This window comes from Vombatus ursinus, unplaced genomic scaffold (assembly GCF_900497805.2).
Source record: "Vombatus ursinus unplaced genomic scaffold, bare-nosed wombat genome assembly UNPS02014830.1, whole genome shotgun sequence".
Classification (NCBI taxonomy): domain Eukaryota; kingdom Metazoa; phylum Chordata; class Mammalia; order Diprotodontia; family Vombatidae; genus Vombatus; species Vombatus ursinus.
Window position 1 is genome coordinate 26,390,285 of NW_020954608.1, and position 24,587 is coordinate 26,414,871.

The 24,587-nt window shown below is 36.8% G+C and overlaps 1 protein-coding gene across 1 annotated transcript in view; it reads right to left on the reverse strand.

Annotated features, from left to right (window-relative positions):
• KIAA1324L (KIAA1324 like) overlaps positions 1-24,587 on the reverse strand; it is a 196,020-nt gene that overhangs the window by 17,531 nt on the left and 153,902 nt on the right. The window contains exons 15-18 of the mRNA XM_027838883.1: positions 22,581-22,754; positions 13,826-14,015; positions 11,108-11,204; positions 9,584-9,685 (exon numbers count right to left, since the gene is read on the reverse strand). Coding sequence (XP_027694684.1) covers positions 9,584-9,685; positions 11,108-11,204; positions 13,826-14,015; positions 22,581-22,754 — 563 coding nt within the window. The remainder of the gene's footprint in view (positions 1-9,583; positions 9,686-11,107; positions 11,205-13,825; positions 14,016-22,580; positions 22,755-24,587) is intronic.

Sequence of the window (24,587 nt, forward strand, 5' to 3'; positions counted from 1 at the left end):
CACCCCAAATTACTTGCATCTATTGTGTGTGTGTGTGTGTGTGTGTACATTTATACATATGCACGTTGTGTCGCTCTGATAGATTATAAGCTCCTTAAGAGTGGTGATTTTTTCACTTTTGTCTTTGTACTACCAACACATAGCTTAGTGTCTGGTAGGTAGCATTCCATAAATATTTACTGATAAAGCCCTTTATTGAATAATGAGAGGGTATCAAAGTAAAGAGAAGCATTTGTTTGGGTTTTTACTTTTAGGATGGGAAGAACTGAGCATATTTATAGGCAGAAGGGAGAGACTCATTAAAAAGTGAAATCCTGAAGATAAGAGAGGATGAGAAGGAAGGGGAAAAATAATCAATAGAACAAAATCCCAGAGAAGACAGAAGTTAATGAGGAAAAGAGAGCACTGAAGGAGTAGTTAACATTTGCAAAGAATCCTCTGGAACTTGAGGAAAGAAAGAAAGAAGTTTGGGAAAAAAAAACATAGAGAGGGCATAAGATGCAAAAGAGGAGATACAAGAGAACCCACCACAGGTGGCCTTAATTTTCTCACTGAAGTAGGAGACAAGGACATCTACAAAAAGAGAAGGGGCAATGGGGTAAAGTTAGAGCTATGAGGAAAAAGTTTTGAATAGCTACTGTAAGTAGTGTAACAGGAAGCCTATCAGAGAGCAATAAATGGATTGCTTGGTAGTAGTAACGGTCCAGTGAGGTTAGATATCAGGAATGTGTGGTGGACTCAAGTATGCACTTTGGAGACTTCTTCCAACAACTTTGAATAACCAGGAGAAAATTCAGATGATTAAGAATTCACACAGAGACAGAACCTCAATTAGCCGAATGTCCTGATCCTCACTCAGATCTATCATTGCTAATAATATCGCTTTGTTTTTGTTGTTTTAATTAGTCATGGCTTTACAACATGGGCTACAACATAATTCATTTGTTCAATTTTTCAATGAACAATGATTCAATCTTTATTAAATGCAAGGCACAAATGTGTTGGGCAAGATACTAGGTACCTGGGATACAATGACTAAAATTTAAAACTCCCTATACTCAAGGAGTTTCCATTGTACTAAGTGTTGCCTTATGTCTCGAACAAGTATGTTAGAAATATCCATTGTTGGAATAAAATTATATGGTAAATGTAAAAAAAAAAAAGAATTATGTGGGTAGAAACAACAGTCAATCAAGGGAGCGTAGAATCCAGTGATGGAGGAGTTCATGTTATTGAAGTGACTGACTTTGATAGCAATGGTCAAGATTGTGAAAGGAGAGAAATGAAGCCATGAAAGGGTGATCAGCTGGGAAAGCAGAGAGAGACTTGAGAGACTGAAGGTCATGTTGTGGGGAAGCGAGGTGAAGAAGTAGGAGAGGTACATATAGAAGGACAGGAATTATAATCAGAAAAGGAAATTTAAAACTTCAGAATCTTGGTGGTTCAAGGGAAGGAGAGTCACTAAAAAAAATTAAATTCCATGATGAAAAGTGTTATAATGATCTGCTTACATTTCTTGGCTCTTGGCAGATAAAAGCCTTTCAAAGTTAAATTATTTTTACTTTGAATTTGGATAACCAATTAACAACATTCTTTGAGGTCATAATATTTCATAATTATAGGCAGTGATTTTCACCTTAAAAAGCACTTCATTTCATCCTTCCCAACTCTGTGTCGTTGCACTGACAGTCCCTATCCCTAGAATCCCTCCTTCCTCATCTTCTGGAATCCATAGAGTCCTTCAACACTTAGCTCCAATGCTTCTTACTGCATGGGATATTTTGTCTCCCAGCTGCTAATGTTCTCCCCCTACCACCAGGTCATAACTACACGTAGTGTTACCCATTAAAATGTAAGCTCCTCAAGAATAGATATTTTTGGCTTTTGGCTTTCATCTCAAGTGTCTAACACACTATCTGATGCATAGTAGGTCTTTAATAAATGTTTGTTGATTAATTGATCTTTCCAATCTACTTTAAAAATGGATAAACACGATCCCTTGCCTGACCTCCTTCTCCCTACACTATGCTCACATTTGCCTTCTCATCTATCAATCAAACAACATTTATTTAGCACCCTCTGTGGGTCAGACATTGTGCTAAGTGCTGGACACTAATATTTAAATGATTCTGGAAAGTGAGATTACATCTTTGCCATACCTAAGTAGACAGGCTGCACATGTCCCAAAAAGCAGAAAAAATCATTACCTGAAGGCCAAGCTTAGCTAGACAAGTCCACAGAAGACATATACAACACACCACAAAGTCTGTATTTGAAGCCTTTTGAATTTAGGACCTATCACAGTTTGCACTCCATTAGCAACCTTCACACCAAGGTGAACAATCAGCGTAAGACTTTAGTTTTAAAGAAAAATCAAAACGGTTGTCTGCTATAGAAAAGCATATATAGAAAAAAAATAAATCTTAGGTTGGTTTTTTAAAAATTCAACAACAAAAAAGTAGAATCTATGTGACTAACACTAGAAACAGAATAGGTTAGTTGTTAGGAGAGTGGATTGTCAGTCCTAGTTAAGTTTCTAATCTGCAATGTGACCCTAGGCAAGTCACAAACTCAGTGACTCAGTTTTGTTATCTGTTAATTGGAGAATCATATCTACCCTACTAGACACGTCTCTTTTGAGGATAAAATGAAACAACAGATGCAAAAATTTAAAAGCCCAAAAGAAATGAAAAGGATGATCATAATCCTTTCTTTTCCAAAAATAAATGTGGTAATTGAAGTGATTGTAAAGAAAAAAAATCAAAGAACCTCTGTGATGTAATTTTTGAAGTTACAGTTAAATGTCAAAATACTACAGTGATTTGATGCCTTTCCTTTGTAAAGTTCACTTTTAATGAGACTCTGGAACTGAAAGTAGTTTGGCTTCTGCTTACTCATTTCATTCTAACATAATGAATTGTCCTCAATGGAGATATACCCAAGATGGGTAGGCATGACTGAACTGATGTCTGCATTGCTGGAAAGAGCAAGCACATAAGTGAGTTCACAGATCCATCACTATACTGGCATAATCCAATAAAGTGTTTTCTATCTGAAATAAATATATATATATATATATCACATACAATATTATTATATCATATATTTATATATAATATAATTATATGTAACAAAAATAAAATATCTGTTCCCATAGACATAATTTTGAAAACACAATCCAAACAAGGAAAGTCTTCCTTATGGATTGAAGTAGGAAACAAAAAAGAACAGGAAGCTAAAATAACGTACACAATTTACAAGGATACTGAAAACAGCAAGAAAAACAATGACCAAAAAAAGAGTCCAAAAAGAAAATGGAGTTATGGTTAAATTGTGTGTTTCCTGACTATTTTTTCCTCTGAATATCTCTACTTCCTGTAAATAATAGTGGAAATGCAGCTGCCAACCCAATGTCTTTCGTGACTTCTCAAAAGGGGCTCCTAACCCAGGATACAAACACCTCCATGGGTATGAGAAGCCTACCAAGCAAGTACAGAGAATATTTGGAAAATAACTATATTTGGAAAATAACCATATTGTCCCATTGAAACCACAAGTGTTGATGAGAAAATCTGTAGATTGGAGAAAGAATTAAGGGGCTAGAGTAGGAAAGGGAAATATTATCGTTGTGATGCATTTGAAAAATTTGAAAGAGACAGTTTGAGGAAATGTTTCCTATTGACCAAAACCAAATGAATAAAGTTTGGATATAAAATCCTTTTTAAATTGAGATACAAAATAAAAAATCAGGGACAACAATCCAATGAAAGATGAAATAAGTGACCTTCGAAATAGTTAAAAACTCTCATTTGACTTCACATCAATGAGGTTTAAAAAATTTTGCTCAATCCTTAGTGAAGCGTATCCTATTTTTAGCAAACACATGCTTACAAGACTTTAATTCTGTTTATAACACTTTATCTCTGTGAACCAGGATGCTCAGTCCTGCACCAACGTGTGTTATTACTATTATCTCAAGCCCTTCCTCCAAGTCAGGTATTATAGGCACAGATTTCCAAGGAATCTCAAGTTCCCAACAGGAGGCTAGGCTAACTAGCAAGGACAGACATTCTCTATTCAGTTCAGGGGATTTATTATCAGCACAGGCTTCTCCTATCCAGCATGTGCACAAGGACAGGGGCATGTAGGCACATATAACTTTACTATCAAATTCTATTACCTTATTTGGGAACTTCATTGTCAGAACCAATTCTACCCCCATCATCTTGAGGCCTTATTTAGTGAAATGAGTAACCCAGCTCATCATAGAAAGGCTGGAGACATTGATTGCTATGCTAGGGTAACAGCCCAACCATGCTTATAGGTGGTAGATCAAGTGGTAGATTTTCCTCAAGGGTTTTTAACCTTTTTGTGTCAGGCTCTCCTTTGAAAGTCTGCTGAAGTCTTTAGGCCCCTTCGCAGAAAAATGCATTAAAAATGCATAAAATTACAAAGGGAACCAATTATACTGAATTACAGTTATAAAAAAATTGTTTTAAGTACACAGACTTCAAATTAAGAACCCCAGAACAGGCAGATACATAACAGGTTCCTAGGAACCATCAAAATTAGTAGAAATAAAATTGTTAAACCAGCAAGAGCCAAATTAGAAATCCTGACGCACAACATAGGCTTCAAATCATTTCTTTATATTCTAACTATTACCTGGCCCTCTCTATCCACTGCTCTTCTGCTATGTCCTTGAAAGCCCTGGCCTCCCTCCCTGACCCAATATAATACTTTTGGACAAAAGTCAAGTAATAACCATTCTTGAGAGCTACAGCCTTCCTGGTGTCCCCAGCTGCAATCATTAAGCTGAAACCTAGTACTACTTCCAGAGGCCTGGAGCCCAGACTCAACGTCAATCTATACTTGGACCAGAACTTCTTGAAATCATTCCTATCCCCCACTCTTCAATGCACACAAACTTAAGGGGAATTAATGCTTCAGTTTAGGCAACTAGGTGACAAAGTACACCTGGAGTCATATGGCCTCAGACACTAGCAAGGTGGCGCTAGGCAAGTCATTTAACCACTCTATGTCTCAGTTTCCCATCTATAAAATGGAAATAGTATCACCTACTTTCCAGAGTTGTTGAGTATAAAATGATACAATATATGTAAATAGCTTTCCCAGACTTAAAGTACTATATAAATGTTAGCTGTCATTTTAATTAGTGTTGCAGTTTTTTATCATCATCATCATCATCATCATCATCACCATCATTCCTTGGGGCTGAGATGTGGGTGAATGAGAGAAAAATCATCAAACCCACTTTATCAGCCCCCCTATACCATGCTTCATATTGAATACATTCACCCAGACTATAAACATATTGCCCCAGGGTGTGTGTACCTACCCACCTCATCCCCCTTTCTACCTCTTCTCTTGCTCTGGGAATGTTATCATTGATACTAAGAAGCCTGTGACTCTCTGCGCCTACATGCACAATCCCCGTGATTACCCAGACAAAACCTCTGTTCCCTGGATTCCCCTAGTTGTGTTGCCTTCTATTAAATAATAAACTCAAAGAAGGCAGAGACTGTCTTAAGGTCCCTAGGGCCAAGCACAGAATCTAGAATATAGTAGGCATTTAATAAATGCTTGTTAATGCTCTGGTTAACTTTAAGTTTGTATTTGTTACACTTTCATTCAATTTATAATGGACACTCCATTCATTTTACAACTGATAGGTTATCAAATAATAAAACCTACCAAAAGTCTTTGCAAATCTTAAAATTCAATATAAATGCTGGCTACTATTATGATTTTAGATTTTTGTGTTTTCCTAATTCAGTTTTTCTTAATGAACTTGCAAGTCTTTGTGTTCTAAAACAGAGTCCTATTAATGACTTTGTTTCAATAATTAAAAATACATTTAAATGATAAAACTTGCCAACAAAATAATAGAACAATAACCTAGTCTCCTTTTTATATATTATAAATTATTTTAAGTGACCCAATATGATTCTCTAGTTCGTTTTTACACATTACAAACTCTGGAGGGTCTCCCTAAATCTTGGTGCTTACAGTTGCCTGAGAAAGAACTCTGTGAAAAGGAGACGTTGCCCAAAGGCTTCCCAGCAAGTTTCGACTATATTCTGATGGCTGAGCGCCCTCTTGTGGTCTTATAGTAGAAAGCCTCACAGAAGAGCCCATGGGGCTGAAATTGACACCAATTTTCTTTTTGACATTTAGGCCTTTCCCCCAGGAGAAGTAGAATCTTTTACAGGCTAGAAGAGGAGGGCAGACAGGGTAATGAGCATGGGGAGTGAAGGCCAATAAAAGTTAAAGGACAAATCTACCTTCTTCTTGGCACCAAAAAAAAAAAAAAATTGCCTATTTCTGTACATCATCCCTTTGGGGACAGCAAGACTCCCCCGTCCATTAACAGGACTTTCAGAATTCAGAATCTGGCTCAAGGAACAATATGGTCAAGGTAATGATGGCATAAGCTCAAAGTTACAATTGAAACAATATCAGCAAAATATTAAAGAGGAACTATTCATTCCAGCCAAATTGGCCTACCCTGGTACTCACCATAAATGAAATCCCGCTTGTATGTCTTCGTATCGCCCATGTCTAGAATACTTTCCCTCCTCATCCCTGCCCTTTGGAACCCCTAACTCCTTCCAAGGCTCAGTCCAATTGCCCCTCCTTAAGTAGCCTTTCTTGACTTCCTTCAGTTGTTATTCCATCTTCCCATCACTGACAAAATCACTTTGTATTCATAAATACATATATACATATACATATATATGTATGTATGTATATATACATATATAAATAAAACACTTATACAGTTATCTATGAATGTGGCATACACCCCAACACAACAGGAGGAAACAAGCATTTATTAAGTGATTACTAAGTGCCAAGCTCTACTACATGTTTTACAAATATTGTCTCATCTGAGTCCCACAACCACCCTGCTATTACTCCCCATTTTACAGTTGAGGAAACTGAGGTAGACAGAAGTTAGATGATTTGCCCAGGATCACACATAGAGTAAATGTCTGGAGCTGGATTTGAACTCAGATCTATCTGATTTCAAGCTGAGTACTCTACCCACTTTGTCATATAACTGCCTCCTAAGCTTTCTGTAAGATCCTTGACGGCAGAGAATAAAATCACTTTGGTTTTTGTATGAACCGGTGCCTAAGACAGCAGACTCTTAATAAATAAAATTTTGGTTAAGCACACATCCTTTTGTTGTAGGGCTCAGAGTATTGCTTTTAATTGTGGTCCTATGTCTAGAACCTAAATGCCCTACGGCATCTTCTGTTTTGTCTTTGGTATAGGGAAACCAGTTCACCTTAGGTGAACAAATGAATGAATGAAAAAAAACATATATTAAGCCCTTATTATGTGCCAAATACTGGAGATACAAACAGAAAAAGCAAGACACTCTGTGTCTTGTACTCCAGCAACTCACACTCTAACTTGGAGAGACAATATGATTTAAGTGATGGTAGTAGAAATATATAGACAAGTAACTTCTTAGCCTTGTTTTGCAACACAGAAGCAGTTCCCAAATCATCTTCAAGACTGTCACAAAATTATCAAAACAAAATTAATCTTAATTTTCTTTAATTGCTGAAGCAAATCTGTCACTTGGAAGAAGGCAAAAGTGTTGCAAAACTAACTAAAACTTGGTGTCATTATTCTCAAATAATTGAAAATGACTCAACATGCAGGGAAAGAGAAATAAAACAGCAATGATGAGAGGGTAGAGGTAAGCATTGTAGCATATGATTGTGCCATGAGTTGTCTAGTTTAAACTAATTGTTTACCTCTGAGTTCCTGAAGTCATTTTTCAGTCATGTCCAACTCTTCATTACTCCATTTGGGGTTTGCTTGACAGAGATGCTGGAGTGCTTCACCATTTCCTTCTCCGGCCCATTTTACAGAAGAGGTAACTGAGGCAAACAGGGTTAAGTGACTTGCCCAGGGTCACACAGCTAATAAGTGTCATTTGACTAGTCTTCCTGACTCTGGGCCCAGCAGTCTATCCACTGCACCACCTAACTGCCCTCCTAAAGTCACTCATTTCATCCGAATGCTCATGAACCTGAAGCAAATTATTTTTTATCTAATAGGAAAAACATCACCATTATCATAGCACTATGTTAAGTCAATCTAGTTTGTGGAAATCCCACCTTCTAAAGGAGTGGTGTCAAACTCAAATAGAAATAGGGGCCACTAAACACTACATAAGGATTCCTGGGCCACATATTGACTTAGGAAAAAACACACACACACACACACACACACACACATAAACATCATCTGTTCTCTATTATGGGCAGCTAGGTGGCTCAGTGGATAGAGTTCTGGGCCTGAAGCCAGAAAGACTCCTCTTTCTGAGTTCAAATCTGGCCTCAGACACTTACTAGCTGCGTGACCCTGGGAAAGTCATTTAACCCTGTTCACCTCAGCTTCCTCATCTGTAAAATGAGCTAAAGGAAATGGCAAACCATTCCAGTATCTCTGCCAAGAAAACTCCAAATGGGGTCATGAAGAGTCAAACACAACTGAAAAAGGACAGAGCAATAGCATTCTTTATTATAATTTATTTTGTTAAGAATTTCCCAATTACATTTTCATCTTTATTCTACAGAAAGCCTTTCCCAGTCCCTGTAATTCTAGTGCCTTCCCTCTATTGATATTCCATATATAGTTTGTTTATACACAGTAGTTTGAATGTCATGTCTCCATTAGATTGTGAGCTCCTCAAAGGCAGAGACTGTCTTTTGTCTTTCTTTGAATACCCAGAACTTAACATAGTATCCGGCACATAGTACGTCATTAAGAAATATTTGTTGACTGACATCTAAGCAATTTAGATTAACAGTAGTGCAAATTTCTTAAAGGTCTGACTCAATCTTCAAGAAACATGGAATTTTAGCATTGAAACATATATATATATATATATATATATATATACACACATATATAAATACACATATATATTTGTATGTACACTTAACCCAGTTTACAATGTTGTATGTTTTCAAAAGTAACAGTTTTTTATATATGTATATATAATTTCAAAAGTAATAAAGTTATACACAAGCACACACACAAAAACATATTCAAGAAACATGAAATTTTAGCATTGAAAAGAGCCTTAAAGATTTTGTCTAACCCTCTTCATTTTATAGATGAGGACACTGAGGCACAAAAAGGTCGAGTGCCCTGTCTAAAGGCCTACAGAGCTAAGACTAGAACCCAATTGCCAATACATTGCTCTTGAAAAAGAAAAATAACATTAATAATAAATAGATAAACATGAGAAGCCTCTGGACTTAAATTAATGGGGAAACTCTTTATATAATCATGGTAAGGTGAAACAGAATGAGAAAATGCCTTTGGGGAAGTGGGGAACAATTAGGGTCAAGAGACTATCCCTCCTACTTAGCATTTAGTGAAGCTCTAGTAAATAAACATATTCATTTACAAGTTCTTTTCTATTTGTTGCCCTTTCTGCTGAGAATGAACCTGAGGGCTCTGGGAGAAGTAAGGAGCTGATACCTGCCTTGTAACACATGGAAATACAGAGTGATCATAGAGACATAAATACCTGGGGACTGAAATCACACCTTGGCCAGGTTTGCTGAGATTGCATCTCATAGTGACAACAGCCACTCGCCCACTGTCGCAGGACGCTGTCACCGTGGAGGACCTGATGCAAAGTCAAATGAGAGTAACCAAACAGATACCAACCAAACAATTGCTGACAAATGCATGCCTGCTGATCCATACCAACTGAGGCATTACAAAACTTCGTTCACTCAGTTTTTCCCTAATTTGCAACTTGTGATTATTACAGGGGTTGGGCTGAAGTTTGCTTTAAAACCATCTGTGGCAAAGAAAGCTACTGTGCGAATTATTATTTGAAACAAGATTTCAATCAAAGGGGATACTTTCCTACTTAAAAGAAAAGGCTATTTTTAAGCACTTTACAAGTGTTCACCAAACACAAAAATTTTTATTCCAATATAGGCTCACGCTTCATCATGCTAATTATAAAAATCTCATATATTTATTAAAACAGAGCTTCTGTTAGGCAATACTACAATTGTTATTGTTGTTGTTGAGTTGTTTCAGTCATGTTCAACTCTCTGTGACTGCATTTGGGGTTTTCTTGACAAAGATAGTGGAGTGCTTTGCCATTTCCTTCTCCAGTTTATTTTATAGATGAGGAACTGAGGCAAACAGGGTTAAATGACTTGCCCAGGGTAACATAGCTAGTAAGTGTCTGAGGCTAGATTTGAATTCAGGTCCTCCTCCTGACTCTAGGGCTGGCACTCTATCCATTGTACCACCTAGCTGCCCAACACTGCACTTAGCCCAGTTTATAATACTGTATGGTTTCAAAAGTAATAAAATGATGAGTCTTCTAAATAATGCATTATTCAGACTTTTTGCCAGTTCCTTCATTCACCAAATATTTCAAACACCAAATACAGGTTGTCCTGAAAGTCTTGGCACAATTTTAAATTATTAAAGACTGCATTCCAATTTTTGGAATAGCCTATATGGGCAAGGAACTGTGGGAGACATAAAGATATATAAGATATAGTCCCCACCTTCCTGTCTTATTTAATATCTCATTGAGGAAGTAAAACACGTGTCCAAGTAAACATACATTAAGTACCATATCAATTGTTCTACCCCAATAGTGTCAAACTCAAATAGGAAGTAGATCCCTGCAGGCTGCATATTAACTTAGAACACCACAAGTTAACATTAGGTATGTTGTGTTATATTTTTATTTGTTTTGCTAAATATTTCCCAATTATGTTTTAAACTGGTTTGACATACTATGTGCAGGTGTGCCCAAGTATATAAATCTAGACCACATATTTAATAGGATTTCAAAGGAAGAGATACTTCCAAATGTGGTAACACACTAGGAAATGTTTCAAAGAACTTCTGAGATCAAACTTTCTGACCAAACCTGTTCTCTACAATGGCCACCATACTTGCTAATGTATACTTAGAACATGTTTCAAAAGCAAAAGATAACCCCGACTCTAAGTGCCTTTGCCTGACTAGACTTCCAAAAGACTAATTGACCAAAGAAGGGTTAGTCTCCACTTACTTGTAAAAGAAATGTACGTCAGGTATTTGCCTTAATGGAGCTGGAAACATATCTTCCTTCACGTTGATGTTATACAATGTGGTTTCAGCAGTTACTCCTAAATCAATTTTTAAAAAGAAGAAAGAAATCATTGAATATTTTTTTAAAAGATGAGGTTTATTAAGTGTCTATGTATTTGAATAGCATCTAGTCTGCCTTAGTTGGGAAGACCCGAGTTTAAATGCTGCCTTATTTACTTACTACCTATGCAGGCAAGTCACTTAACATCTCTCAGCCTATTTTCCCATCTGTAAAATAGGGGTAATGGTAGCACCTACCTCACAGGGTTGTTGAGAGTATCAAATGAGTTAACATATGAAAAGCACTTTGTAAACCTTAAAGCTATATGTAAATGCTAGTTATTATTATTTGTAAGCCTCAGAGGATCATAGTTCTAGAGACGAAAGAGATATCAAAGGTCATTCACTCCAACCCCCTCATTTTATAGATGAGGAAACTGAGACGGAAAGTGATTAAGTTATTTACCTAAGGTCACACAAATAGTGACCATTAGAGATAAGCTTTTATGACTGGTATTCCACGGACTTTACCTTAAATAAGAAGCAAGCTTTAGGCAAGGACAAGAAACTAATCAAGTCTTATAGAGCTAGATAAGGAGCCCCTGCCTGAGCTATTCCTATCCAATGAAGCTGGCTACTTTAGAGTTTCTTACAACTCACAGTGCTCAGAGCATCATAGATCCAGAACCACAACAAACGTTAGAGGTCATCTCTCTCCTTATTTTATAGAAGAAACCAACGCCCAGTCAGTTCACCTGACCAGAAAGGTGAACTGACTCATCCCAAGTTAACACTTAAAAAAACTAGGGTTTGAACCCAGGTCCTATAATTCCAAGTTCAGCACTCTTTGGTGAAAATCAATATAATTCATGTGGGATGATGATTTCTGCATACCATTGCAAGGCTGAGCTGAACTGAGGTTATTGTTCAGTCATTTCAGTGTCTGACTCTTCATAATCCTGTTTGAGGTTTTCTGGGCAAAGATATGGGAGTAGTTCACCATTTCCTTCTCCAGATCATTTTACAGATGAGGAAACTGAGGCAAACAGGGTTAAGTGACTTGCCCAAGTCACACAGTTAGTAAGTGTTTAAGGTCAAATTTTTTTTTAATTTTATTTTTAATTTTTATTTAACTTATGGAATAAAACAAGCATTTCCATAACATAGTATAATTAAAAAAAATTATTTTGAACTCAGGTCTTCCTGACTCCAGACCCAGTGTTCTACCCACTGCACCACCAAGCTTTTCCCTTAGCTTATTTTTGTAATTACTCTCTTTTTCTGAATACTTTTCCCTACGTCTCTGTGTCAGCACTCCTTAGAGAAAAGGGAAGATTTCTTTCTGCAAAATGAAAAAGTCATCAATAAAATATTGTCAGCTGAGCTTGAGTAGCTCTCAGAGACCGTCAGGGAATTTGTTTCTCTGGAAACCTTCTCAGTGCCAGATGGATACAAGATTTATATAGATGCAAAGAAAAGGATAGAAAAGTTATATATTGTCAAATGCCCAGGAAAGGCATCAAGTGCCAACTAAGAAAATAAAAGATCCAGAAGGAACACTGGGAGCCCTAGCTTCAAAGTCCAAACAGTGAGAAATTCCAGCACTCAAGACACTAAGGTCAAAGGACCAGAGATAGGACTGTGATTGACATTGTTTCTGAAAGGTACAGTTATGTACCACTCAGCCATAGGTAAAGTAGTCTGGTGCCTGGTTTTCCCTTACCTTCCTTAATGCCTCTTTTTCATATATTCACTCCAGGGCTGGAGCATAAGTGAAAATCACATCAATCAGTTTTGCTATTTGTGAACAATATAAGAGGAAATTACCCTCACCCAAAAAAATCGTGGTTAAAATAATGGACTGACATTACCTGTGGATTTGAATTATTCATGTTAATTTTATCCCATTACACAACATATAACTGAGATTGTTATACACACACACACATACACAAGTGCTCCATAATATATGTTTAATTATATAACTTGCACATTTATAAATACATATTTTCTGTACCCAGAAAACACTTTTTTCCTTAACAGGTTTGCTGGTACTCCGAGTTTGAAAATCTTACAAATATTTTGTTTTAAATTACTTTAGAAGTCAAAGAAACAGAGAGACTACTGTCATTTTATAGCTCATATAGTGACTTATGCAGTGTAAAGTTAAAACCAAACTACACTTAACTGCATTGCCACATCACTAAATTCAAAATGATGAGTGATACGTGCTTGCTCACTGCTTAAAATTTGACGATGGGGAAGGATTCAAGGGAGACATGTTATAATAAAGTTAAGGAAAGGAGCCGGGATGTCCAACTTTATTGAGACTTGCACACCTCTTTTCTGTTTCTGCCTTAGGGTTGAAACACCAGTACCAGACAATGAGAGATTTCTGAAAAACTTCTCAGTTGATTAATTGTTTGCCAGGATACATATGGACACATACTGGTTGAAAAAAATAGCAGTATGAATCTGAAAACATTATAACCAAAGCCCACTGACAAGCAATGCTTTATCATCATTGGATTTTGCCCATTTGTAGCATTGCTCCTAACTAACTTTGATAATACTGCTTTCCTAACTTTGAATTTTCATGGAACCAATTGAAGATACAAGGTGGTATATACCCATGCAAACATACATATATACACTCTACCTAAAAATATATCTGCAAGGCTGATAGACTGTGAAGACAAAGCTGTTCGGAAGCCCTTGCTTTCAGATGGAATAATAGTTGACTGGCATATAAACGCTCCTACAAAATTGGTGTAATCTTCTGATTCAGCTACCATTTCCTTCACAGTGATATCTGTTATATTGTTAGTACAAATTGCCATCTTCTTCCCCTGAGAAAATAAAGTGAGAAAACATAGGTTTCAATGGAAGAGAAAAGAAAAGCTACATTTTGAATTCACTCACTTTCTCCCTATACATATTTCTGAGTCCAAGAAAGCATCGATGATGTAATACGAGACCTCAGTGATATAGCCATCACAAGCAAAAGTCCTGCTGAATAAAGGCTAATGCAGAGAAATAGTGATTATCAGTGACTTCAAACACAAAATCTAAAAACAATGCACATAAAGAGAGCATCAGGTTTCAGAAGGCTATGAGGGAACAAAGTGAATAGATTTCATCCTTCTTCTCCTCAATCTTAGCCTGAGTTTAACATAAAAGCAATTTGTCAAACTGAAGAAAAGAGTAAAAACCAAATTACAACCAGTCACTCAAAGGTTTCAAAAAAAATCCTGACAGAAGGGTGAATTCTAAGTAGTTGGTCATTTCTTCCAACATCGTGGAATGCTACCAAAATACTATGAAAATATTCATTCACTTACTTTCATATTCAGTTATGATGTTTGTCTATTCAATTAAACATAGTAAATGTCTTAAAAGTGTCTTACCGTTATCCCTTACCCTTTGCCCCCAAAAAAACTCTTAGCAAAGACACTAAGCAGAAATATTTTGGTAACCAAAACAAACCTCTTTAAAAGACAATGATAAAATACACTGAGAGTTCCTACAGAAGATTAACTCTGTTCTAGGGTTCCTAACAAGAAATGTAAAAGTCAAGCATGAGTATTTTTCTACCATGCTTATGTACAGAGCTTACTTACATCCAATTCATTTCAACAAATACTTGTTAATCATCCTTATTTGTTAGGTTTTTCAGTAAGGATGCTGTGACAAATGAAAAACTCCAAGAGATGGAGTTTCTGGGTAATAAATACTCAATTTATTCATTAGGCTAGCTAATGATCAATAAATTGACAGTCAGTGGTTTCTCTTCGTAAGCAAAGACAAAAACATGGAGAACCTAAAAGCCTGGAATATTTTTTGAAAGGGAATGCCCCAGCCAAGTGAAATCAACCCTGATTAGTGGACATTTAATGAGAAGGTGGACTAGAAATCTTCAGCTCCTCCCACTGAGAATGCAGCTTTATCATGAGACTCAGTCACCTTCAGCAACTTGGACAGTGGAATTCATCTCCATCCAGACCACTCTGGTTGGTTTTCTCCTTCATGAGCTGGGTCACCCTTAACTCTAAGGGAGTGGTAAAAGGACAGGGCTCATTTCCCCAGAATAAGATCCAGCCTAGACTGGATTCTGTTTATACTCTAAACAGATGTTTGAACTGCTAGTTGGGTGGGGTCCCGCCATCATAATGAAGAGCATGTTTTGTTGAGGGCTAGGACAATCTCATTAGTCAAGTCCTTCAAAGTCTGACTTTTTACAGAGGCTGGATCTTAAATGAGGAAATAGAGAAAAAAGTCTGGGTCCCAAATTAATAATTGGTTCATTTTATATGATTTCTCTCAATAAGAAAGAAAAACGAAAGAGTTTCTGAACTCAAGGTATTTATGTTCCGTAAGTACAAAATATATATTCAGATAAGAAATGACAAGTAATTTGAGGTGGGAGAGAACACTAGCAAATGGGAGATTCTAATCTTAACATAGGAGATGGCTCCTAGGCTGAACCTTGAAGGAAGATGAGAATTCCAAGAGGCAAAGGTGATGAGGAAAAAATGCATTCTAGGTACAGGGAATAGGCAGCCCATGCAAAAAATATGGCAGTACCAGATGGCATGTTAAGTTTGGTGATTAGCAAGTAGGCCACTTTGGCTGGAATAATACAGAGTTGGTGAAGAGGAGCAATAAAAAATAAGTCTGGAACAGCAAGTGGAACCAGATTGCAGAAGGCTTAAAATAATACCAAGCTAAAGAATGCGTATTTTATCCTACAGGCAATGGGGAAAGGGGAAAGAAATTGGAATCTCCATCATCATATTTATAATATCTAGCACTTATATAGCACTTTAAGGTTTCCAAAGTACTTTAAATATGTTATCTCATTTGATCCTCACAAAAATCCTGTGAGGCAGATGCTATTATTATCTCTGTTTTACAGATGAGGAAGCCGAGACTGAGAAAGGTTACGGGTCTGAATCAGAATTTTAACGAAGGTCTTCCTGACTCCAAGACCAGAGCTTTATTCGCTGCCTCCACCTGGTTGCCTATTTCCCAAGCGCATTCTTCCTGGATCTTGCACCTTAAATATTCTACCTTATAGCATATGATTAATGTACATGTTGTATTCTCCCTTTTAGATTATAAACTCCCTAAATGAAAGAACCATTCCATTTTCATTTTTGCATCCCTAGTGACTTATCCAGTGCTTCTTAAACTGTGGATCATGACCCCATAGGGATTGCTAAAAAAATTTAGCAAGAGTAAAAGGTTTCTGAAAGCATGATAACCAAAAATTAATTAAAAATCAAACGAGTAATGAATCCAAGATGTTTCTGGCAGCATTAGCCCATGTTGCATCATGCAACTTCACTGCAGCCTTGGTTCTAAATACAAAGCATGCGCATTGTGCACTGCACATGCCCTCAGGCCACACAACAGTGAAAAGGGGTCATGGGTGGGAAAAGTTTAAGAAGCCCTGACTTATACAATATATGCTTCATCAATATTTGTTGAAGGAAAGAATTAACAAATGAGATAGTTCCAGGGTTCTCATTCTACCTTGGCTCTTCCCAATCCTAATGTCGCCCTCCCTTGGCTACCTTATCTCATGGTATTTTCCTGCACATAGCCTTATGTTCTAACCAAATTGAATGTCTATCCCCTGTACATATCCTGCTTCCATGCTTTTGTGTATAATGATTTTTATGCCTAGAATGCATCTCCTATACCTCAATACTGCCCCCTTCCATTTTCAGCTTTCAAATCCTCACAATCGTTTAAATGACTCAGTTCAAATGCTTCCTCTTCAATGAAATTTTCCCCAGTCCTCCAGTGGAGTTACTAATGATCTCTAAGTTGCCAGATCCAATGACCTTTTCTCAATCTTCATTCTCTTTGACTTTTCTGCAGCAGTTGACACAGTTGATCACCTTTTCCTCCTTTTTTCTAGGTTTTCAGCTCACTACTCTCTCCTAGTTCTCTTCCTATTTATTCAACTTCTCCATTTCAATCTCCTTTGCTGGATTCTCTTCCAGATCACACCCTATAACCATAGGTGTCCTTCAGGATTCTGTACTGGGCCCTCTTCTCTTCTCCCTCTACATCACTTCACTTAGTGACTTAATGACCATCTCTATGCTGATAATTCTCAAATCTATTTATCCTGCCCCAGCTTCTCTGTTGACCTCTAGTCTTTCATCTCCAACTGCCTTTCAGCCTTTCAGCAATCTCAAACTGGATGTCTAATAAGCTTCTTAAACTAAATACATCCCAAACAGAACTCATTATCTTTTCCTCTAAACCCTCACCACCTCACCACCTTCCCTATTACTACAGAAGGCAACACCAAGCTCCCAGTCTCTCAGGCTTACAACCTAGAAGTTATCCTCAACTCCTAACTATTTCTCCCCCCCCCCCCCCCCAAACAAGCTGTTACCAAGGCCTGTTGATTTATCCTCTACAACATTTCTTGTACATATCCCCTTCTCTCCTCTGACACTGCCACCACTATGGTACAAGCCCTCATCACCTCATACCCGGATTATTGCAATAGCCTGCTGGGAGTTTGCCTGTCTCGTTTCTCCCTACTGCAATCCATTTACCATTCAATCTCCAAACGAATGCTCAACCATGTCACTGTCCTACTCAATAAATGCTAGTGGCTTCCAGTCACCTCCAGGATCAAATACAAAATACTCTATTTGGCATTTTAAGTCCTTTATAGACTAGCCCTCTCCTACCTTTGCAGTCTTCTTATACCTTATTCCCTATCACATACCTTTCAATCCATTGCACTGGCCTCCCAGCTGTTCCATTAACAAAACATTCCATTTTTCAGAGCAGGGCATTGTCTCTAGTTTTCTCCCAGCAAGGCTCTCCCTCCTCATCTTTGCCTACTGACTTCCCTGACTTCCTTTAAGTCCCAACTAAAATCCTATTTTTTACAGAAAACCTCTCCCAACCCCTCTTAATTCTAGTGCCTTTATTCTGTTCATTATTTCCTATTTATTCTATAGATGGCATATATACATATATACATATATATACATATATACATACATATACATATATATACATATATACATATATATATATATATATTTGTTTGTATCTTGTCTCCTCCATTAGATCATAAGTTCCCTGAAGGCAGAGACTATCTTTTACCTTTCTTTGTATCCCTAGTGCTTAGCACAGTACTTGGTACATAGTAGACATTTAATAAATGTTTATTGATTGATTTAATTCCCTGACTTCCTTCAAGTCCCAGCTAAAATCCCAACTTCCAGAGGGACTGTCTTTTACCTTTCTTTGCATTCTTAGTGCTGCTGTCTAGTACAATGCCCAACACCTAGTAGGTATGTAAAAAATGTTTACTGGTTGACTGACAGATGAGAAACTGAGGCCCAGAGAAGTTAATAGTATTGCCCAAGGTCACTGGTAAGTGGCAGAGGTGGGATTCAAAATCAAGTCCAAGGACTCCAAGTCCATCATATAGCATGTCTAACTTCGTATTTCATTGTATTCCAGATCAGAAACTTAAGGCCCAGAGAGGTGAAAGGATTTGCCCAATGTAATGAAGGGGAGAAGAGAAGAGAATAAACACTTATGTAGTGCCTACTATATGCCTGGCACCATGCTAAGTACTTTTTACAAAGATTACCTCATTTGATCCCCATGACAATCCTGCAAGGTGGATGCTATTATTATCTTCATTTTACAGTTGAGGAAAGTTATAGAAATAGTGGTTAAGTCAGGGGACACACAGCTAAAATGTGTCTGAGGCTGAATTTGAACTCAGGTCTTCCTGACTCCAGGCCCAGCACTTTATTCATCATACCACTAGCTGTCTCTGATGACAGAGATAGTCAGAGGCAGATCTGGGATTCAATCCTAAGGCCTCTGACATCCAGTGCTCTTCCCCCCCTACCCCCATGTTGCCATGCTTTGCTAATTTTTTTTTTAATAAGTTGTTTTCACTCCCAAAGCTGTAAGCTCAAGATCAGGGACTGTCATTCATTTTTATATACCCTAATACTTAGCAAAATGCTCTCTATAAAGACATTAAATCCTTAATAAGCTTTTTTTTGCCCCTATTTGCTATGCCAAAATAACAAAAACTAAAATGAGGGATTTTAAAGCTAAAATAGAATAAGCATGGAAGAAAGGAAGATGAGGAAGCAAACAGGAAAAAAAGACAAAAGGAGATGGCAGAAGAGTGGGAGAGGAAAGAAGAAAAAGAAGAAATTAAATGGTGAGAAATAAGAGAAATAAGTAAAAGGAGGAAATGTGGGAAAGAGAAGACAAAATGAGAAATAAAATATAAGTAAACCCAAAGATTTAAGCTTTGGAGGCAATAACTCACCATTTGAAAAAAAATTTCTGAGAAAACTGGAAAGCAATTTGAAAGAAACTTGACCTAGACCAACATCTCATAACATACACCATAATAGAATCAAAATGGATAAGTGATTTAGACGTAAAGGGTGGTTTACAAATAAATTAGAGCATGGGAAAAAAATTTTCCCTATCATATCTATGGATAAGGGAAGAATTTGTGATCAAACAAGAGATAGAGAAGATCACAGGAAGTAAAACGGATAATTTTGATTACGCAAAATTAAAGGGGTTTTGTACAAACAAAACTAATGAAGTCAAAATTAGAAGGAAAATAGGAAACTGGGGTGAAAATGCATAACAAATTTCTCAGTTAAAGGCCCATTTCTCAAATATATAAGGAACTGAGCCAAATTTATAAAAATTAAAAAAAAAATAAGAGCTATTTCCCAATTGATAAATGGTCAAAAGATACAAACAGGCAGTTTTCAGAAGAAGAAACCAAAGTTATCAATGGTAACATGAAAAAAAAATGCTCAAATCACTGATTAGAGAAATGTGAATTAAAACACTTCTAAGATATAACCTCACACATATCAAATTGACTAATACGACAGAAAAGAAAAACAACAAATGCTGGAAGGGACGTGGAAAAATGAGGACATTAATGTACTCTGTTGGTAGTGTTGTGAACTGGTCCAACCATTCTGGAGAACAATTTGAAATTACATCCAAAAGGCTATTAAAACATGTATACCCTTTGACCCAGCAATACCACTGTCAGGTCTATATTCCGAAGAGATCAAAGAGAAGGGGAAAAGAATCTATTTGTACAAAATTATTTATAACAACTCTCTTTATGGTGTCAAAAAATTGAACATTGGGCATCATCTACGGAATGGCTGAATGAGTTGGGGTATATGATTGTGATGGAATACTATTGTACTAATAAGAAATAATAAGCAGGATGGTTGCAAAAAAACCTAGGAAGCCTTATATGAACTGATGCAAAGTGAAGTGAGCAGAATTAGAAGAACATTATATATGGTAATAGCAATATTGTAACAATGATCAACTGTGAGACTTAGCTACTCTGATCAAGACAATAATCCAAGATAATTCCAAAGAACCCATGATGAAAAATGCTGTATACCTCCAGAGAGAAAATTGATGAATTCTGAGTGCATACTAAAGCATACTTCTTTTCACTTCCTTTATTTTCTCATTTGTGTAAATGTATGTGTTTTCTTCTGCAACATGACTAGTATAGAAATGTTTTGCATGATTTCACATGTATAATCAATAACAAATTGCCTTCTCAAGGGATGGGGGAGGGAATGGGAGTGAAGGAAAAAAATTTAAAACTCAACATTTTGTAAATGAATGTTTAAAAATTTGTAGATGTAATTGGAAAATACTTAACAAAATAAATAAATATTTTTATATATTTTTATATTATATATTTATATTATATAATATATTATATATTATACATTATATTATAATATATTAATATATATTTATATTTATATTTCTATATTTTTATATTTATATATTTTATATATTTTTATATATTTATATATATATTATATATTTAACAAAATAAATATTTTTAAAAGAGAAATAAAATGCAAGTAACACTCTGCATAAATAAAATTAGAATATGACACTATAGCCTACATTTTTAAGTAAGACCATAACGGGTCACATCCTCAGTTTTACTATCTTTGTATAAGACCCAACATAGTATTACTGTACAGCTAATAATATTGAATAAAGACAACTAGAGGCATGAGTATGAATGATAAAAGAAGAAATAAGGACAAGAGCCAGATTCTTTTCACAATCTGTCAGAGTACATTAATTTCCCAGTCCCTTCTACCAAACTTGCAAAAAAAAAAAAAGGGGTAGGGAAGGTAGAAACAATCAGCATTGCAAATAATATCAAACTGAATTGATGTGTTGATTAGTTTTGCTGAAATGCTTCCTTCCACCCCCCCTTTTTGGTGAGGCAATTGGGGTTAAGTGACTTGGCCAGAGCTACACAGCTAGTGAGAGTTATGTGTCTAAGGCCAGATTTGAACTCAGGTCCTCCTGATTCCAGGGCCCGTGCTCTATCCACTGTGCCACCTAGCTGCCCCCTCCCCCTTTCTTTTTAATCTTTGTCACAAGGGATGGTTCTCTGGGGAGGCAAGGATGGAAGAATGTATTTGGAAATAAAGATAATATAAAAAACAAAAGACATCAATAATTTTTTTAAAAAACAAAAAATATCAATAAATTTTAATATATTTTTTTCTAAAATTCTGTGACAACCAATTTTCTGCTACAAACTGACCTTCAAAATTAAAAATCAGATTTATTTCTGATGCTTAATCACTGTGTAGTACAACAGAAACATAAAATTAAAGAATCAAAAATCCATGGGACCCCAGTATCCATTTACTCCAACTCTCATTATTTTGTAGGAAATTGAGGCTTAGGAAGGCTAAGTGATTTGCCCAGGGACTCACAGATTTTGGGGGCCAATTCAGAATTGGAACCCAGGACTTCTGACTCTGAAGCCACATTGTACAGAGCTACCTCTTCCTGATGACTGTAGATGTCATCCCATAATATTTCTCTATTTTGATCTGGAAAATGTCCTTCTAAAAGGTCAGCTGCTTTCAATTGCTTATCAACTAATTAACTTCAAGATCACTTAGTCTATAAAACGAACAGAATAAAGAGGGGAACATTAAAACCATGGTTCCCTAAGAAATAACTGGCATTGATGAGACTGACATAACTTTTGTTTCTGTTTAATTTTTAAAGGAATTCTCCTGCACAATACTCTTATCACTGCACCCACTGATTCCTTATCCAGTCAGATTCTTTTTTTTTGGCTCAATTAAAGAGTAAACAAGGCAGCTGTAATGTGACAAGTGACTCTGAGCAAACTAAGCTCAAGTCCTGACATTTTCCTGAGAGTTTTCAGACAGCCTTTTGCTTCCTTGCCAAGACAATAAAATACCAATTCAATTAAAGCTGAAAAGCTACTCCAATACCCACCCCCAACACCCTCCCCCACATACACAGACACACACTTGATGGGCAGAGCTCACCTCATGCCCACACAGGCTGATGTTGAAGAAGTGGAAGTATTTGGTTCCTTTGGACGTGAAGCTCGGGCCATTCATTAATGAGCCAACACTGCTGAGGTTGCTGAAGTCATAGTGCAAACTCTGGTTTTCTTTCATGTAGGACAGGAAGCAGTCACTATAGCAAACCGTGTGGTCCTTTGGTAGGAGATGAAAAGACAAATACAAAAGCAGTAAGACAGGAGAAGTCACTGCTGAGTGAGAAGGAAGCATCAGCAAGTTCATTCCACTCAGCAACAAACTTAGTACCAAGCTCTTATAGATCTATATGAAAACCTGCCTCAGAAAGTCTCTTGTTTCTTCCCAGAATTCCTGAGCTCTGGCTCCTTTTCCTCAGATAGGCTTAGACTCAATTGAATATACCCTTGTTAAGCACCTACAACGAGCCAGGCACTGTGTTAAGAACCATGGCTACCAAGACAGAAATGAAACAGTTCCTGCTCTTCAGGAGGTTGCTACATTTGACTGGGACAGGAATTCTGGATCTTTTTTGTGTCATGGGCTCCTTTGGCAGTCTGGTGAAGCCCATGGAGCCCTTCTCAATGCATATATGTTAGGTATATGTTGTATGTATATGTATATGCTATGTGTATATACATATAAGTATGTGCGCATCTATTAGTGTATGTATATTGCACATGCATATTACTGCACGTACTGTGTTATGCATATATGTATGAGTATTGTGTTATATATGTATGTATGTGTTGCAGATATATGTGTACACATGCATGTATACATATATGCACATATTTGGAGACTGGGTCTCCCTACTTCACCCAGGCTAGAAATGGCCACTCACTGGCTCCATTCTACTGCTGATCAGCATGGAAGTTTTGACCTGCTCCATATTTCCTGGCCAGGGCCAGTTCACCACTCCTGGTGGTTTTCTCCCTGAGACTCCTGGGGGCTCACCCCATTAATGTCAGACTTTAATGTCACCCACTTAGCTTAGCCTACAGAAGCTAAAACTCCCCAGTTCAAGAGATCCACCAGCCTCAGGCTCCCCAGTAGCAGAGATTATAGGAATGCACTCCCGAGACGGAACAATGTTCTTAAAGGCATAAAGTGAAACATATAGCATTGCAAAGAAAACCAATTATACTGATATACTGTTTAAAAAGAAAAGCAAGTCCATGGAACTCAATTTATTAACTCCTGAAGGGGAGTGGGGAGGGGAGGGTACAGGCATCAAAAATAAATCTATTTTTTTTTTTTGCTTTTGAAGATCAGTTTGCAGCAAAATATTAGGTTGTCACGCAATTTAGGTCTGATATTTAAAAATGTTTTATTTACATCTTTTGTTTTTACATCCCTTTCATTTCCAAATACAGGAAATAATATAGGAATAAAGATATGACTGTGTGAGATGAGAACTATGACCGTAAGTAAGAAATAAAGTACCTTGAACTAACATTGCCTTTTCAGCTTAGAACAGCAAGAGGTGACTATGTCCTAGGAAGAACACACCACCTGCATCCTGGTTCATTCCTCATCATGTCCTTTGTTCATGCCCTTTTGGAGTGAGGGGGCATATAGAAGAGATGGTGTGGAATCAACAAGGCTTGGAAAATGACTGAATATGGAGATGAGAGAAAGAATCTAAGATAACTCTAAAGTTGTGAACCCACGTGAATAGAAAGGTAGTGGTAGTACCATCAATAGAAATCATGAAAGATGAAGGAAGGATGGTTTGGCGAAGAAATAAAATTAGTTCTGTTTAGGACATGGGGAGTTTCAGATGTTGCAGGAAATCCAGGTGTTGCTATCCATCAGGCAAGTTAGTAACTAATATAAGACCAAAGTTTTATAGAAAAATTAGGTCCAGATAAACAGATTGGGGATTCATCTACATAGTTCAGAAGGATACAAAAAGGAAATAGAAAAACTTAAAAGAAAGATATTATTGGGCTTGCTTTATGCCAAAAGGCAAAATACAAAATCCCTAACATCTGGATTTGTCCCTTTCTT